At 44.9% G+C, this 18,950-nt stretch overlaps 1 protein-coding gene across 1 annotated transcript in view; it reads right to left on the bottom strand.

Annotated features, from left to right (window-relative positions):
- UFD1 (ubiquitin recognition factor in ER associated degradation 1) overlaps nt 1-18,950 on the bottom strand; it is a 125,759-nt gene that overhangs the window by 34,017 nt on the left and 72,792 nt on the right. Inside the window, exon 9 of the mRNA XM_069620056.1 lies at nt 11,601-11,648. Within this exon, the coding sequence (XP_069476157.1) occupies nt 11,601-11,648 (48 nt within the window). The remainder of the gene's footprint in view (nt 1-11,600; nt 11,649-18,950) is intronic.

The following is an 18,950-nucleotide window of genomic DNA, read 5'->3' as shown; positions in this document are numbered from 1 at the left end:
CGCAAGTCCATGATGGGTCTCAATCCCCCGTCTTTCTTCGAAATCAAAAAATAAGGGGAATACCATCCCTTGTTCCTCTCCGCTACAGTCACCAGTTCTATGGCGCCTTTCTCCAGCAGGGCTTGAATTTCCTGCACAAGGAGCCAATCCGGACTCTGCAAAGAGAGGTTCCCCGGTGGATTGTCGCGAGGCCTGTGCCGAAAGGGAAGACAGTAGCCGTGGGTTATGATCTCCAGAACCCACACATCTGAAGTAATGGCTTGCCACTCTGCAAGATGCTGCGCCAGCCTTCCCCCAACCGGCGAACCATGGGACATGGCCTCATGACTGAATGGGAGCGGCCGCGGCGTTACCTGAGGGCAAAGAGGCAACTACCCGAGCGGCCTTGGCACCACGGGTACCCTGTCGTCCACCTCTGGTACCCCTGCGTTGGCCTCTTTGACTGCCAGCTCCTCTCGCTATACTGAAGAACGAGTAATAGCGAAAGGGACCACCCCTCCACTGCTGTCCCCTAGGACGAAAAGGCAGAGGTTGGCGAACTGCAGCGCCCAACGACTTCGCTGCAGCTTTCGAGGCCTGCAACCTCTCAAGGCTCTCGTCAGCCTTGCTGCCAAAAAGGTGTTCACCGTCAAAGGGCATGTTGAGGAGCCGAGACTGCACATCAGGAGCAAACCCAGACTTCCGCAACCACGCAAACCTGCGTATCACGGTGCTCGCCGCCATGGACCTACTGACGCATTCAGCTAAGTCCAAACCCGACTGAACGGACTCACACATGGCATCCTTACCATCCTGGACCATAGCAAGGAAACCATCCCGTTCATCCCCTTCGGGAATATGTTCAGCCGCCAACACAACACAGTTCCACAGAGTGCGTGTGAAACGAGACAAGGCACAAATGGAGTTGGCCGCCTGAAGCGCCATACCACCAGAAGAAAACACTTTCTTCGCCCAGCCATCAAAACGTTTGTCGTCCCCATCAGGAGGGATGGTAGGGTACGACGCCTGCTTTGCCGGGGCCGTGGCCGCCTGCACCACCAAACTCTCCGGAGTGGGGTGCCTGGTCAAGTAGCAGGGGTCGCTACTGGCTGGACGGTATTTACACGACAAGGATCTGCCTACCGCCGGTAGACTCTCCGAGGCAGTCCAAGCCGCCGCCGCCACCCTTCTCTGTAAAGCCATATGTAACGGCAGTACCGGATCAGTTGGGGGACCAAAATCAAGGATGTCCGTCAGATCATCCTGCACAAACTCCCCTGGGGGAGCAGACCATCCCAAGTACTCAGAAACCCTAGCCATAAGGCGCCGGTACGAGGAATCGGCATGAGAGCCAGGCTCAGGCCTACAAAACTCCACCTCTGGAGAGGTGTCCAGTCCACTGGCATCATGCAGTGACTGTCTCAAATCGTCAAACTGACTATGGCCCGAGACAATTTCATCTGGAACCTGACTAGGAACCAGGCCATCGGAATCCTCATCCACCTCTGAAATATAGTCCAGGTGGCGAAAAGAAGGCACCCGAGAGTGCTTGCTCTTAACCAGAGCCTTCCTAGGGGGTTCTCCCGTGCCACGGGGTACCTCCGACACGAAAGGCGTCGATCGAATCGGCGCCGGCGTCGAGAGAACCGGCATCGGCGCCGACAAAATCGGCGTCGACGTCAGATGCAGCGCCTCCAGCATCGGCGGAGTCGATACAGCCCTCGAGGCCGGAGCCCCGAGCGTGTCCCTCGACGACCTGAGCATCGATGGCTTCGACGACTTCCTCGGAGCCGGAGCCTCAAGAAAGCCTGTCGACGCCCTCGACGCCTCAGGCGTCAATGCCTTCCTCGAAGACCTCACAGGTGCACACGGTCTCGAACGCGTCGAGGACCGGGAACGGGTACGGCGAGAACGAGTCTCCTTGTCCGAACGGGACCTCTCCCGTGACTCGTGCCGACCACTCTTGCGAGCGGTGTCTCTCGACCTCTCACGACCGACCCCACTTGGGGGCGCGGACGGCTTAGTACCCTGCGACTCAAGAATCGCCAGCATTTTCTTCCCGAAGGAAGCCCATTCCTCCGGCGTCGCACGGCTGGTGGGGTAAGCGACGTGCCGGGCAGAGTCCTCCGAAGAGGACCTGGAAGACGACCGGTGTTGGCGCTTCCGAGAATGCCTCGAAGAGGCTGAGGAGTGGCAAGACCGACTCCTAGAAGGAGACCCACGAGACTTCCGACGATGACGCGGAGAGTCACCCCTCGAATCATCCGTCGAAAGCCCCGCAGACTTCGACTACCTGGGCTTGGACACCCGACCTACCGACAACTTCTTCTTACGTTCGTGTAAGGCTTTGGACGTGAGCGACTGGCAGTCGATACAGTCATCCGTGTCGTGGGCCTCCCCGAGGCACCAGAGGCAGGCGTCGTGCGAGTCCGTCACCGACATCTTGGACCCACACTCCCCGCACTTCTTGAAAGCCGGACGCGGGGTCGAAGACGAAGTAGAAGACATCTTCACACAAAGGATTTTCACAAAACGAACAGGTTCGAAGAACCGAGAAGAACAGAACTCTAAAGAGTCGAGGCGTGAACCGAGAATCACGAAGCAACACGTTCGCGAAAAAAACCGGAACTGAGGCTACGGGCGTCGTGCGTCCTACTTATCACATCGGATGACGTCGGAGGAGGTCCTCGACGACGGCGCATCGACGTCATCGACGCAGGAGCCGAATAAAGTTTCCGAAGCAGCACAGCTGTGGTGATTACATGTCATAGATATGGAATACGTCGGAGGACCCAATCCCCTCGAAGTATAGATATAGTGAAGGAATACAATTGTGCTATACTAGAGGACAGTAAACTCAGAAGAAGTCCTGGTGAAAGAAGCACATCAGGCAGGTGAAAGATAGAGAAGCATACCAGGGGAGACCCCAGAAGAGGATTCCTGGCAGGGGAGTATACCAGGCAATCCCTTAAAAATACACAGAGGAATCAGATATTATGGCAAGATTCACGGCAGAAGAGTACACCAGGGATCTAATAAACCTACTAAAGGCTTCTTGGCAGAGTACACCAGGTCATCCTTAAGAAGTTATTGTTTGAAAGACACTTTTACCATCCCTACAAAGTCGTTTGAAAAAGACACTTTTGCCATCTTACCCAAGAAATACGGGGGAAGGTATCCACCGTCTGTATCCAAGGACTTCTCCACGGAAGAGACTATTTTTGTTGGATGTATCCATTTTCTTTAATTGTGAACACTTTTTGCTAAGCCTAAGTCAAGACATTTCCTTACACCCTTAGTTGTTCATTTCTAGTGCGAGTGTCAGATTAGTAGGTTTTGGACCCAAGCACAATTTATGTAATTTTGATGACGAGACACAGACTGATCTTTAGTTTTAGTTTTCTAAGCAGGGAAACTCTTTATGGTAGGGACGGAGACCCTTATCCAACCCTTTTATTTTTAATAAAGATGTCCGATGTTGAAAACATTAGCACTTTGTATACGCCTCTCAATTCTGACCCCCCTCACACTTACCACATGAAAGATGCCAATCCAAAGAGCGGATAAAAGGAACTAAATCCACATTATGCTGGGTCTAAGCAAAAGTATTCTCAAAATGCTTAACCCCAGCTGCCTCAGACACAGGGTGCAACTGAAATGCAAATTGGGGGGGGGGAGGGATTGTGGGGGTGGAATTTAGTCGAGATTTAAAAGTTTCCAGATGCCAGCAGATCATCTAGTGCTCATCACCACCAGCATTTTTTGAGCATCTCTCTGCAGCAGAAGCACCCTATGAGAGCACAATCAGTTTTTATACCTCGGTTTTAGTTTTTTTGTTTGCAATATCCGATCTGGTCAAACCAGGTCACTCAATTGCCTTTTTCAGCTTAATTTGACGATCAAGGAGGTGTATAAAAAGGCCCAGTGTTATTTACCCCCCCCCCCCTTATATAGAATTTAGTTAACAAAAAATAAAATCGGGAGTTAATTCACACCTGTGTTTCAACTGACGGGCCAGGCTTTCTCCAACACCTCATTGAAACAAGTATTACATTTCAATCCCATTTCTTGTTTATACAACAGATTTCTTACCTGCTCTACCTCCATCTTCAATGGATAGGGAGGTACTATCTTGCACTTTTGGCAGAGACCACACCATTTTAACAATATAGGAATCACTAGAAGACGTAGTTACAATCTCAAAAGCAGAGGAATGAGAAAATATGTGCCTTGATCAATTTTAGAACCAGCACGACTACCCACTGCCACGTTTCGGACCTTCTCATTGGACCCGTTGCATGCAACTTGCAACAAGGGATAGTCTGAACATCCCGATTCCTATACCATGAACACCAGTGGTCTTAAGCCTGCGCACCTCAACATTGCCACTGCCGGATTACCGCTGCAAGCAAACATGTATGTCCCTTTGCATTGTCTATGCATCACTTGCAGCCTGATTGACCAGCACAGTATGCTTATCGGTCTCAATTAAATCAAAGCCCATTGGGTGTAGAAATGAGGCTGCCTTGAGAAGGGTTTGCTTCACAAGGTGAGAATGCACATGTAGAAAGGCACAAACTAATTGGCAGTCACTCAAACTATACCCAATCAATATCTTTCGATCAACAGCCCGTAAGCTAGGAATAGCATAAAATAGATTTAAAACATTTCAGATGAAGTAATCTTAAATCAATGTAATCGGGAGTCTTTCTAAAAGCAGGAATAGATCTGCATCCTGCTTAGTGGCTGCACTGCGCTGGGTAGAAACCATATTTAAGGATGCAATCGTTCCGAGCCTAAATGACTCTGTAAGCCTCGATTTGGAACACTTTAATTCTACCATGTGTTTATTTTTGCGTCAAGGTCATAAATACAGGCACCACGTAACCTAATATAGGCAGATCAGACTCGCAAGAGGGAAGATGGGCCAGTGGACCCTCAGCCCCTCTAGATAGGAGGCCAGACTCTGGGCTAGGACGAGCTGGGCAGTCCGCTTCCGAACTGAAAGGTCTAAAAGTTCCATCGAAGTGTCCACCATCTCCAATAAATCTGAACATTGTGCGCCAGGTAGAGTTGAGGGCTGTAGCACCACCCGAGGCAAGTTTTCCATAGTTATCCCAACACTGCATTCCGTTTTTGAAGACATAGAAGTCAAGTTCAGGGTATGAAGAAACTTCCTAGAAACTCCACTTCTGGATTTGGCTATAGGTTTTTGATTTGTCATTTTTTTTTTCCCCTCCTAGTTGATCTTGCCTCCTCGCTTTTTTACACTTTTGCTTAAAAATGGAATTATTGAGTGCAGGTTGTGGCTCCTCTTCTGATACCGGAGGGTGGGCAATTGACCTTTCCAGGGCGGATACTGCCAGCATATTCACGTGAGCAGGACTTTCAGGTACACTAAAAGAGTGAGCCGGAAGGATCAGGGAGGGCCTTTATTCAATATTCACTGAATTATAAACATTTGAAACGGGCAATCCTGATGATAAACCATCTCCTTGAGCAAGAGGGTAATTATCCAGAGATTCCGGCAGGATGTTAGAATAATTTGAAGTATCTTTCAGCACCATAATATACCATTCTATATAAAAAAATGTTTGAGTTCAGTATCGCTAGCAATGTAGAATGATCTAAGAATCACAAGTTGGTAGAGGAGTCCAATAGCCCTTCAGACCAACTGGCAGACACCGGTAGAAGTACTGGTGAGTTATAACGTCCTGAGGCCGGATTCCCTTCTCCACAAGTATGCAGTGTGTGATGAAAATCAGATCTCGACGCCGTTAGGGACAGTGTTTCTTAAGTCCAACTAAGGGCTTCATAAAACCATATGTGAGGCAGTACAAAACTGCACTCTTATTATAAGGCTGCACCACCTGAGAATATTTGGTAGCGTAGACAGAGCTCCCAGGCTCATCTTAGAAGGGAGGGAGGGCTGTAGCTTGGTACAAAGAAATTGTAGCATACATATGGTCCAAAGAAACACTGAAACACTATGTATTGTACAAATAAAGTGTTTATTTAAATACAAGGTTGCCATGATAGATCTCGGGGAAGTAAGTACTAGTACATCTCATATAAACAATTATAAAAACCAACCCAAATCGTATGGGTTACAACCCAAAGTATAACCTTATTTAGATTACAATAAGCAGTCAAGGCGAATCAAACCTACAACACATTCAGAATGGCAGTCAGCTATTCTTGGGGAGTAAAATCAGGCTATATATACTTTTAGAATTCAATCAGTAATTCAAGGGTAGTAGACCCAGTCAGTCATGCAGTGACACTGTTTCAGAAATCATTTAATAAACCAACCCAGTTACAAGTATACACTGTGTAACAGATATTACTTTGTAGAACACAGTTCAGAGCTAGTAAAAGGTACTCATACCTTGTGGAGGGGATTAAAGCTACTCAATGACGAGTGTGAACACGCAATAACTATTTTAGAATGCACTAAGCAATTCAGGGAAAGCAAAACCCAATTACAGTTTAAGACAGACAATGTATTTTAAGGTAAGTAATGGACCTTATGACTATTTTAGAAATGCTCTAAAGCAGTTTCAGGGAAAGCACAACCCAGTGTTACAAGTTTAGACGAGCAGCAGCCATTCAAGGCAATTAAAGAAAGTCATATTTGTAAGAGGGGCTACAAGCAACTCAAAGACAAGTATTGACTGTTTTAGATATGTAATAAGCAGATCAGGCACAGCCAATGGTACACGTTAAGAATGGCAATCTTTTATTCAAGATAGGTAAACACTATTGGTAAGCTTTTACACTCATTAAGTTCAGAATAATGAAACCATACTAATCCTCTTTAGCTTTTTCCAGGTGACTACTTAAATAGTAGTGGCTTGCACTGACACTCCTTAGAGTAAAATGACTATCTACTTTTCAGAGGGGCAGAATGCAACTCAAAGTATTAACTTTTAGACACTCTGAAACATTTCCATTTCAGAGGTATACTTACCACACAAATTCATTTACAAGTAAGTACTTTTATACTGGTTATAAAACTTTCAAGGCGGAATCCTAATCTTAAAAAGTCCTTCCCTAACCTATAGCATGAGTTTACTCTGAAGCAGAAGAGGGAGCTGTAGGCAGGTCAGGATAGGGTTCAGTTGCAGGAAAGTCAGAGTTACACAGATATTCTTAAACAAGTATTCCCTATATGCGTTCCAGCTTTAGGCCTGGGAAAACTCCCAACCACATGAATCGCCCATTCAGCCTCACAGGATTCACACAAGACTTGTAGTAAGTATTACACAAACCAACACAGTACACCTAAGAAAATAAAAAAATTTAAAAAAAACAAAAACAAAAAAAAGGTGCTTCAGAGTGGATGCAAGGTCGCAGCATGTCGTGGGATGGCTCTGAATGCAGGTCATCTTGAGACTAGTGGATCTCACGAGCCTCTGGGTAGGAGTCGTCGCATTCAAGACCCCCCAGGTCAATGGGAAGGAAGGGTTGCATCAGGCTCTGGTTACACAGCAGGCTCTCCAGTTGCTGGAAATGGTTACAGCCGTCAGCTTTGTCTTCAGATTTGGTTGGAGTGGCTGACTTGACAGCCGTTTCCAGGATCGGAGCATTTATCAGGAACTACAGCACAACTTCTGCATACTCTCCCGGCAGTTTACAGAAGGGGGTGGTCTGGCTGTCCAGTTAGGACAGCCAGCCCCCAATTGGCAACTGGTACCTATCAGGCCAGGTGAAAGACAAAGGGCTTCAGAGTTTTGGACTCCTCCCTCGATTTCTCCCTCAGACACGTGGAGCCTAGGCACAGAATACAAAGGATTCCTGCTGAAGACAAAACTTCAACCAAGGTCTTTCCCGCCTACAATGGCAGAATACGACCGCGGAAAAACAAGCAAATGAGAAACAGCACCAAAAAAAAAATGATGGGCCTTCTGTGCCTTACCGAGGTTGATTTCACAGCCTGCAAGTAATAATGACTAAAAGTCATAAAGGTAACACCACTGCCAAGAGTCATTCAAGTAAACTTACAATTGTAAAAAAGATTTTACCAGGTAAGCAAGTGGATACATTGTATCCCCCAGCACTGCACATAAGGTGGATTGTGCTGACTCACTCATATCAGTGTAAAGGGGATGTGAATCCCACTGTACCTCTTGGGAACAGTAGTTCACCCAAGAAAAAATAAGAATTAAAAAGGAAGGCACTGCATTTAAAATGCTGCGTGCTGCCATAGTACATTACAGTTCATCCACAGTTTCAGGAAACTATAACTTCAATCACACACTCTAGAGAGACAAAGAAAATGCACCCATAAAAAGAGTAAAAGACTAGGTGAGAAGGGAAAAAGATTCCCACTCCCCTAGGGACAAGGTACAATAATGACCAAGGCCAAGCAAAACGTTCTGGGGTTGACAGGTCAGGAAGATTTATCATAAAGACGGCAATCCTACCCAACAGCTGCAGTTGAGTGTGCCGTCTCTTTCAGCAATGGGTCCGGTAATTGTGTAGGGATAGCATCCAATTGCCTGCGGGGACAGTATAAAAGGTCTACATGTGAGCTGCCAAACAAAGCCCCTGCCAGTAGGCCAGCATCTAAAATCTCCCTCGGTTCCTTCTCTGCTGTTATAAAGTCAAACAACGAGCCATGTGTCTGCGCCGATTTACTAAAGTACGCCGTTCTCTTATTCACTGGAGCATTAGTCGGTTTGTTTGCCACTTGCCATCTCGGTTCACTCAGATGCACTATGCAATTTTTATGGGGTGACCCGGCCCTTATTTATCAAGCCGGGGTGAATTAGAGAAGCTCGAAGGACACAGCACCTCCATTTCTATTACAGTGTTGTTACTATGGCGGGCCTACATTAATGCAACAGTATTGTTTATTTCTCATCCCCAAGCGGGGGGACTGCAAATGGGGATCCACACCCTCCAGCCACCCGAATGCACTTTGCGTGAGTGCGAAGCGCTCGCGCACTCAGGCAATCGAAGCAGGCTCCTCCTTCTCCTCCTCCTAGCAGGCAAACATAACGTGGTCAGCAAAACAAGTCCTCTCCTTGCCACAATCAAAGGCAGACTGCCACTAACTGCAATTTACTTGTGCACTTAGCACTATAAAATAGTCAGTTTGGCTGGCTACCAGAAAGAAGCCTGCAGCTCAAAAGGCAGATCGATCCCTCTGGCAAGACTGAATCGCTCTCCTATTTTGGATAGAAATGGGGCAAAGGACTGGGACAATTGGGTATCATTTCATACCCAGCTATAGCACCTGCCTTTTCAGCATTTGACATCTTTACTATGACTTCTCAGAGTCGTGGAGTACCACCAACAGCATTCAACATGAAGAATGACACCTTAAAAATAAATCTGACTGACAAAGGAAAACACGTTTCTTCAGTCGGTTGCTGCATGGTTTCATTTTGTAATTTTCTTGGTGTAATGGAGCCAGTTTTCTGCAAACCCTTGGAGCAATTAGTCAACACATTTGTTGTGCCGAACTCTCCCTTGAGAGCGAATCAAGGTTACATTTTACAAATGACTTTAGCTCTTTCTGCTTGGATTATACACAAACTATTTACCAGAGCATGTCTAGTACATTTCATCCCCGTTTTATGATACTTCTTGGCAGAGATAAATAAAATTGAACGGCGCTCTGCATTTCCAGCTGGGGCTACCATCACCGATGATCTTGTTTTCGGTTAGCCCAGTTCCATCCTTGAAGCAGAGATCCGCCTTGGACTGACATAGTACTCCGAGTCTGTGACAAATCTAGTGAAGTCATCACTAACTTCCCAGGGAAACTCTTCCCCCCATATGGACAGGGAAGGGCAGAAGCTACCCGACTCCGACCGTATTGTAATATGGACATTCCTGTTAAAAACCACAAACACATACTTGTTCCTATGGGCGGACTGGGGTGAGAAAGAGGGCTCGAGTAATGAAGATCACACCCGCAGAGAATCACACAGTGCAGGCTAGTTGTTCCTAACAGCTGACCAATGACGGGAAGATGGAGACGCAAAGATGGAGACGCACCATACCCAAGGCCGGTTGGGAAACCAGAGGGACGCTGAGCATACCGCAGAGCAGGCCAGATCGTGCGAGTGCCAGAAAAAAAAGATTCGAGACCGGAGGTTTGTTGCGTGGAAGTAAGGAGCAACTGCAGTGGGAGGACTGGGGAGCAGACGCGACGCTGGCCAGAAGACGAAGCTCACCGCTGGGCAACATACAGAGTGTGAACACCAAAGTACCCAGGCGAGACCAGTGAGCCCACATGGGGAAAATGGGTGGTTCGCAGAATATACTGCGCACCAACTGAAAGTAATTGGAAAGTCTGGGAGAACCCGAGCAGGGGAACCTGCAAGCATATTAAGTTGTGAATGAAAGGCAGGCAAAGGCTCAAAACTTGAATGGAAAAGAAAATGAACATATGAGAGTGTTACAGCATTGCCCAAGTCCTGGCAGGAGTGTATACTTTGCAATTTGAATGCAAGTCTGGGACCCTCACCGAAAATACAAACAGTCATCGTTAAACTAAGTCCTCGCTGGAGAGTAGACCAGGCCTTTTTTTGTTCAGGAGACTCACACCTGAACTGTGCAGAAAGCAAGCCTTAGGATAAAGTAAAGAAATCTTGTGGAAGGGAAAAGGGTCCCTTAGAAGGAAGAGATTGGAAGGAGAAGAAAGGGCAATCACCTGAAACAAAATCCTTAGGATTTATTTGAAAGTGGATGAAAGGCTGAGAGGAGGTGAACACCCTCTTGGCGCTTATGAGACTGAACTGTGAAAGAACTAACAAACTTAGGGGAAGGGAACCCCCTTCCAATGATGCTGGAACGTTTGGTTGTTTATTTCTTTGACACCCTTTTGAAGCTTTGAGTTTAACTTGTCAACTACAGCTGCAAGTGGCAGCGCGAGAACATTAAGCCCGTTTGCACTTTATGATAGGTTTAGCGTGAGAGAGTCGGTTTTTGACATAGGATGGAAGTCTTTACTTCGGACATCTTGACAGAGACCGTAGTTAATTTTGTTGAGGCATGGAAACCCCTCCTGGAGTTAGGGAAAGACTGGCTTTTCTCAAACCCACTTCTTTCAATAAAAGTTTATAGCAATCAATACTATGCCTCTGTCAGTCTTACTCAGGATACCTCACAAGTCTCCCACATGAAAAGGGCCTCTTAAGTGCAATGGCCGTCCCCGCTCTTCTGCATTCGGGCAATTGAGAACCATCTTCAGTGCCAGAGGCAGATGGGAAACTGGCAGCTACCGGAGAATCAGTGAATTAAATTACAGTTGGTGCACGATAGTTCTGTTATTTGTTGGGGCTCAGCGACAAGAGACTGCTTTGGCGACGTACATGCATTTTTCAAATAGCAAACTAGACAAAAATGAAGGCTTAAATTGGAAACAATGCCCGGTCTTGAGTCCTAAAAATGGTAAGCAGGAGAGCTCTGGAGGTAGAAACCTGCCATTAAAGCATAGGTTTCATCTCATGGCTGTCATAGCCATGCTGCTACCACAAATGTCTAATCCATATTGTTACTAGTACAACCATCACTGTCTCAGGAAAATATCAAGTTTATAAACAAAACGAAATAAAATCTATTTCCGTGGCAAGTGAACATGCACATTGTTAAAGTGAAGAACTTACCCGGAACCCCAGATCTACCATGTATTCACTGCTGTCGGCTTCAATGTCCTGTTAAAAGACAATACAGAGGAGGATTATGAATTAACAAGTGTTAAAAAGCCTGAACATAATACAGCACAATGAGGAGGATTAAGCACTGGCAACCGGGAAGCTTCTTCCCCACGAGGAGCCATTTCCGTAGTGCAACTCCTGGAGGCAGTACATGGAGGCTCCCACAGATAAGACTCTGGTACCCAAAAGATTTAACAACTATTCAAGTCAGTTCAGATCCCTTGCATTCTTCAAGAAGACAAAGGCCTCATGTACAGGAGGATGAAGGCCCAGGAATGTGTTCAGGTGACCCAATTACTACCCAGAGGAATCCACTCCAAGAACAAATCAGTCCTAGGAAAAGTGACATGCACAGGAGAAACTTGGGGGGAATGCTTTAACAATTTGGGTCTCATTCGTGATTAAAAGGGACTGATAAACCTGCAAACATTGATAGGGTGCCCACATTATGTGTGCAAATGCTGGAGGCAGGGAAACAAATTCACATGCAAGCGGGAGAATGCAGGAATAGCTGCCCAGCATGATCCTGCTGCCTTATCCCAGCATGGCTTTTTGTAATCTTGGACTACGGATCGCAACCATTGAAGCCTACGTAACACATTTGAGGCTCCAAGTCAAACAGGTAAGGAGGAGTTGGAACCAATTGGAACATCCAATCGCCATTAAATATATTACTGGGGAAACTAACCCACCAACCAGAACACTCATTGGGAGACCGAAGCATCTGGATGTCGAGAACTGTCCGAGATCAGAAATTGGGTTGGGCAAACAATGTAGGACAACTAGCTAGGAGGAGACAGAACAGGAGGTGGCTGTGCCAAGTGAGCCACGCGATACAACAGGCCAGGTCACAGAGAAAGGTCAGACTTAGAAACCGGCAAGGAACCCGGACCTACAGGCCGGCAAGAGCCATGCCTTAACAGGGGAAGTTGCAGGGTAGCTAGCTGGGGCTCCACCAGCCAAACTAAAGGCGTTTGTTTATGGGGAGTTTTTCTAAAGTCCATATATGTAGGACATTTTAGACTCTCTACTTGGCAATACAGAACTCCAACTTCTCGTATAGGCCTGCACCACTCCAGGTAAGAGTAGCTATGGCAGAGCAGTCAGGATTATTCTAGGAGGGAGAGGGGACTGTAGGAAGGTGTGAAGAACTTGTATCATACATATTGTCCAAAGAAACACTTACACTCTAGAAGTTATTTAAAAATATTGGCTTAATTGATATATATACCAGCAAAGAGAATTCTTCAGAAAGGTAAGTACCATTCATAAGCAAACAATAGAAAACCAATGCAATACTTCTAAGTAAACTACAGTATAAAAAGACTTTTAGAATGGCAGCGTATAATTCAAGGCAAGTAAATACCACTTTGTAATAGACTTTGTAGCGGTCTACAAAGGACCACAGAGAGTGGCAGAAGATGCTGGGGCCACGGAAAGAATGAAAGTAATTTGAAAGCGGACGGTGCGCCAGAGACCATTATTAGCCATAGGCTCAAAGCTAGTGCTTAAGAACGGTATCTGGCACACCCATCTCTTTAAAAAAAACTTGAATTCTTCCACTGCTCCTAGTATCTCCACCCACTCCCTGTACCCACCCCCTCGGGCCCTTTCCAATATCCAACCCAAGACATTATTTGCTTTCTGTGGGCGGAATTTTTCTCCAATCTTCTGTGTGAGATGGTAAGATTTCCATGCATTTCTCTGCACTATATTTTTACTTTTACTTTTACATTTGAGTTTTACAATAGTAAACCTTTATCACATTCCTTTCCGTTAAAATTCATCAGTACCCATTAACCACACATTTACAATTCACAATTTTTCCCCCCCATTCAGTTGTTCAGTCCATCATTCAACAATATCCTCCATCTTGGCATCCATCTTTCGAAGAATATTCTCTAGGAAATGTATGGCCTGGCATGTGAGTTTGTGGTTATGTCCTTGTAGGAAGTAATCCCATCTTTCCTCATTACTTTTTCCTGACGGGGAAACCATTTGTGCGTTTAAGATTTGTTTTCTCATTTTGTCATCAGCACTGCATTCCAGTAAAAGGTGAAATACTGTTACCTTTTGGTTTACCTTTTGGCAAAACCTGCAAGTTCCATTGTTAACCCCTCTTTTGACAGTCCGGTTCCTGTTTTCGTTACTTGGATACACATTCAACCTGATTTTCATCAGTCTTCCTCTATAAAAGCTAGAGGGGAATTTAATTAGATAGTCTGGCATTGCATTTCTTTTCCGATGGTCATTTGCCATATTCCCACAATTTATTAGCCTCATGTTTGCCGCTCTTGTCAAGATCCAGTCAACTCTTAAGATTTTCTCTTTTATTCGACTGGGATTTGTTATCAATTCATTCAAAGATGATTGCAAATCTTCAAGAACATCTAACCATTCCTTTTTCCAAATATTTAAAAAGGTGAGCATTTTTTCCCTTCCCATTTTCCACCAATATTCTAGAACCTTCTGCTGGCTTTTCTTCGCTAATTTTCCTCAATAGACAGTGATTTCCATTTCATCTTCGCTTCCAGGGACTCTAGACCTAGGTCGACTCTTATTGCGACAATTGGAATATTCTTTGGCAGTTTTAATATGGACTTCCAGAAGATGCTTTCCAGTTTTGGCCAGATTGTGTAATTTAGGTTCACCCCGGCCTCACTTCCATATGTTAATGATGGTACACCTTTCTGGGAGTAGAACAATCTTACTGGATCTAAGGAAAATTTCCCATATTTTCCATTTATACTACTGACCTGCGAACTACGCATATTTGCTTTTAAGCATAGCTCTTCTTCCCATTTGCTTTCCATGCTGCAGGTGTTATATCTTACTCCTAAGTATTGAATCTCTGAGACTGTGTCCAATAGTTGCCCCCCCGATTTGCCATTTGAATTTTTTTTATTGTTGGTTTTTTACTTCCTCCAATTGTGTCAATCTTTGATTTCTCATTATTTATCACCAGGTTATTAGATGTCGTATATGTGTTTAGGTTATGTAACAGACGCTGCAACCCAATTCTTGTTTCCTCTATTAATACTATGTCGTCAGCATAGCAAATAATTGCCACTTCCCGTTTGTTCAACTTTGGAGGAAAGTGCCTTATGTTTGTTGTTATTTTGGGCAAATCCGCAATGTAGAACTTAAAAAGCGTGGCTGCCATCGGACAACCTTGTTTCACTCCTTTTTTATTGCAACTTCTGATGTCAATGATACTTTATTATGGAGTCGAATTTGAGTTTTGGTGTTTTGATGTAATGCTCTTATTGGGTTCAGGATGTCTTCGGTGCTCTTCCAACTTTATCATTGTGTCCCATAGTTTCCTCCTATTAACCATGTCAAAAGCTTGACTAAGATCTACAAATACGAAGTGCACTTCTCCATTTGATTTTAAGGCCTTTGTTTTAAGAATAGTTAGTATAAAAGAGATTCAAGTCCGTACTAGCTCTTAGTAAATCCCGATTGTCGGGGGTCAATGATTATGTTTTTGTCTGCCTAGCTGGTCTTGGAGTTCTGCGGCAAATATCTTCCCAATTGTTGCCAATAGGGATATGGGAGGATAATTCTTTGGATCTATACTGGTGCTTAGGAATCAAGTCATGTCTCAGTCCGTTTTTTTTAATTAGATGTACCACAAGTAGTTTTTCATAATCCAGTTGCTGCTTTGATTCTATGAATCTATCTTTTAGGATTCAAGATCTCTTTTTGTTGTGAGTCGCAATCTATTTAACCCCAAGTTTGCTATTTTTGTCACGTTTTTTAATACCGGCAATAGGGTTGCTTCGAGTATTTTATGATCACTGTCGTCTTGATCAATGACTTTGAAGCTTTTTATTTTATTCAACATTGAAGGTGAAACCCACATAGTCAATTGTGGACTTGACCATTCCATTGGACCAGGTTGCCGCACCAGGAATATCTCCCGTAGTCTGGCTGTTTTAGCATTTGGAGATTGTTCTCGTATGCCATTTGTGTCCATCTTCCTGCATTTGAGGAGCCCATACTTAGTTTGTCTACTTGTGGTAGCCCATTGGAGTTCAAACACCCGATATTCATGTCCCCACATATAAGAATGTCCAGGTTGATATTTTCAGCTGATAATCTCAATATGTCTGAAATTATTGGTAACAGCGTGTCTGCGGTTATTCCCACATGGTTCCAGTACACATTAATCACCAACATTTTTATTGCCATCTCTGCTTCCGTTTCACTTTTTTCAAGTAGTGCCCATTGTATATATTTATTTGGGTTTCCCCTTCTTTATTATTCGTGATCCTGACCCTTTTTTTAACAGGATCAACAGCCCAGCTGATGGCCGTCCCTGTGGTCCCTTTATTCATACAAATGTCAAACTCGCTACTCGTGGCTATGTCGCTCAGCCAAATTTCTTGCAAACATATTAGAGTGGCTTTATTTAAGTAGGGATTTTCTTTAGTCATTAAGTGGTTAAACCCCCTTGTATTCCATATCACGGTGTCCTGGCTTGTGTGGGATGACGCAATTTGCTACTTCTGATCATCATCCATTGCTAGAGATTTCGCTACCCACGACCAATCACCTTTGGAGCTTGTCGTTCTTGCACACTTTTTTTTGTATTTTGGTTGTCGTCCATCATGTAGTCATTTTTCACTGTTATTTTGAAATTCTCCTTATTGTTTTTTTGTTCATTAATAGTTTTATGTTGTGAAAATTCCACACTCTCCTTAACTGATACTTGTGAAGTCTTCTTCCTTATACACCACCGAGGCCTCTGTTGGAAAGTCTCATTTCATATCCTTGTTTCTTAAATTGCATCGCTTCCTTGACCAAGAGCGCTTTTGTTGCTTTCTCTTTCAAGTGCAATATCACACGATCTTCAGCCACATATTCCACTACTGCTATGTCCTCAGATGTTATTGACCCAAAGTAGGGGATACACTGCAGTAGCTGTACGCTATTCTTTCGATTCAAGTTGAGCTCATCATTATATGGTAGAATATTTTCAATTATGATCTTTAGCTCTTTTCTTGTCTTCTCTCTGTTTGTTTTAGATCATTTCTTCGAACATCAATTATTCTATTGCTCTTGCGTGGCTTTGTAGGGTTCCAAATGATTTTTTCTTTTTTGTCTATGGTCTCTTCCTTCTTATCTTGATTCCATCTTTCACTTTTTCTCTCCATCAACTTTCTTTTTTGATCGAGTGTAAGAAATGTGTTGTCATCCTCGTCAGATACCTCTTCAGATATATCCTCAGGATTTAGATTTGTCACCAACTCCCCTGAACGAACACTTTGCACTGCCCCTGTTCCCAGGGTCCTTATCTGTTGTCGCACTGGAATTGATTCTGAGGCTTGTTCGGCTTCATTGATGTAAAAAGACGCATCAGCAATCAGGTTATTAGGGAGAATTCTCATTCTATGGCTAATTTCCCTTACCTATAGAGTCCCCCAGCACCCTTGCTGGATTTGAAGGGTTCGTTTCTTTTTCCTGCTAAGAGTGAGACTCTTTTTCCCCACTCTTAGACATTTTTGCTATGTGTGTTCCAGGCTATTTTTGTGTTTAATGTCTATGGGATTTTCTCACCCCTATAGAAACCATCTTTACTCACATGTGTTACACAGCACCCTCAGTGCAGTGACACAGGGGTGTCATAGCGACCCCCAAACATAGACTCCATACCCTGGGACTGACTACTGTCTCCCAGGGCATGTAAAGTCCCAATTGACTTTACTAGTCAAACCATCTTACCATGGAGGTACTGGAAAGGGTTAATAGTTTTTCCCTTGTGTTCATTTTCGAGAGGGTACCGTACAGTCCCTCTCTCAAAAGCTTCTGTCTGGTGGCAGTGGTTGCTACCATAAATATTCAACCGCAAATATTTGCCTATGGGATTTTCCCATTGTTCAAGGCTACTTTTTTCTGACAGCCTCTAACATACCGCCGGTGTAGTTTAATATTAACTTTACTCCGGTAGGTTTTATTTGCTAGAACTTTAATATAACTTCTTTCTCGTGTCTTTCTCTAAACTCCTAACCCAGGTCGGGGATCCTTTGTTCGTCCTTTTGGCTTCTACTGAGAAGCCCTCCTTTCGGCGCCACTGAGTATGGTGTGAGTCCATTGTGTGGGAGGGGAGAGTAGGACCCCTGGACAGGGTTGCCTCAGCAACCCATGTCGCACTCTATCCTGATAGGCTGGAGGGTCACTCGCCAAGATGACCACTCCACTGTGTGAGTGACAGCTAGGCTGTATGAATGTGGATCTTTTTGCATAAAACAGGGTCCTGAGGACGGGAAGAGCAAGACGTCGCCACTGGAACTAAGAAGTTGAAGAGGAGGGAAGCCAAAGACATCTGCAACGACTGAACCACCGGTGAAGCCCTGCTGCGTCTCACCACTTTTCTCCACACGACGAGAGAAGATCTTCATCTGCAAGAGCCTTCTTCCCTTGAGCTGGTGGGGCCAACCAGTTTGCCAATCGCCTTCCCGGACCTGCCTTGGTCGAATCTCCCGTACCCCGTACTCTGAGGCCGGACAGCCAGGAACCAGTCCACCCGGACCGCGATTTAAAGGAGCGTACCTTTCATTCGTCGGGGAGCACCACGGCTGGTTTCATCCCTGGGTAGTGCAGTAACTCAAACCTTCCTCCACAACGAGAGCCCCTCTTCCTCTGCTGGATCATCCGAACTGCAGGAACAACCGCCACCGCAGGAGCCACTTCTTAATTTAAAGGTACATTGTTCCGCCAGGCCGCCCTTTTTCTTTGCGGTAGCACTAAAGGTGTTTTAAATCCTTTACCTACCTTTTGTGTTGGCCGCCCCTCTCTCTTAACATTGTCTTTTCAATTTCTGCATCCACCTTTTCAAAATCGTTAACCAAAGACTTGACTGCAGCTACAATAACATTTTGCTCCTGGGCCCTTGCCCTGTACCACTGACTCTGGCACAGGCCGACTGACTGGTGCACCTATTTCTTACAACTACCCTTTCCTTCCCATTTTTAAACCTTGTGAAATGCCATTTTGCTCAGTTTTCATTTAAGTATTGCCCATACTGATGTATTGTCTTGCTTAAACTGGTCCACAAACTTATGGGAAGTGTTGCTAGGGTGTGTAGGAAACTATTTCTCTATAACTTGTGCTTTCCCTCCCTTGTAAGGAATTGTTAGAGTATCCCTCGTGTGTGGTTTTCACCGCCATTTTGCTCAGTTTTCACTCTGGTTCACTTGGTCTACAATTTAAATTGGGAGTGTGTATATTTTTCCTTTGACTTAATTTAACTTGCTTGATGACTGTGATACATGTGTTTTATTAGAAGTGTATAAA

Source organism: Ambystoma mexicanum, chromosome 10 (assembly GCF_040938575.1).
Source record: "Ambystoma mexicanum isolate Mex_15411 chromosome 10, UKY_AmexF1_1, whole genome shotgun sequence".
Taxonomy (NCBI): Eukaryota; Metazoa; Chordata; class Amphibia; order Caudata; family Ambystomatidae; genus Ambystoma; species Ambystoma mexicanum.
Note: the sequence above shows the minus strand (reverse complement) of the source record. Positions and strands in the feature narration are given on the sequence as shown.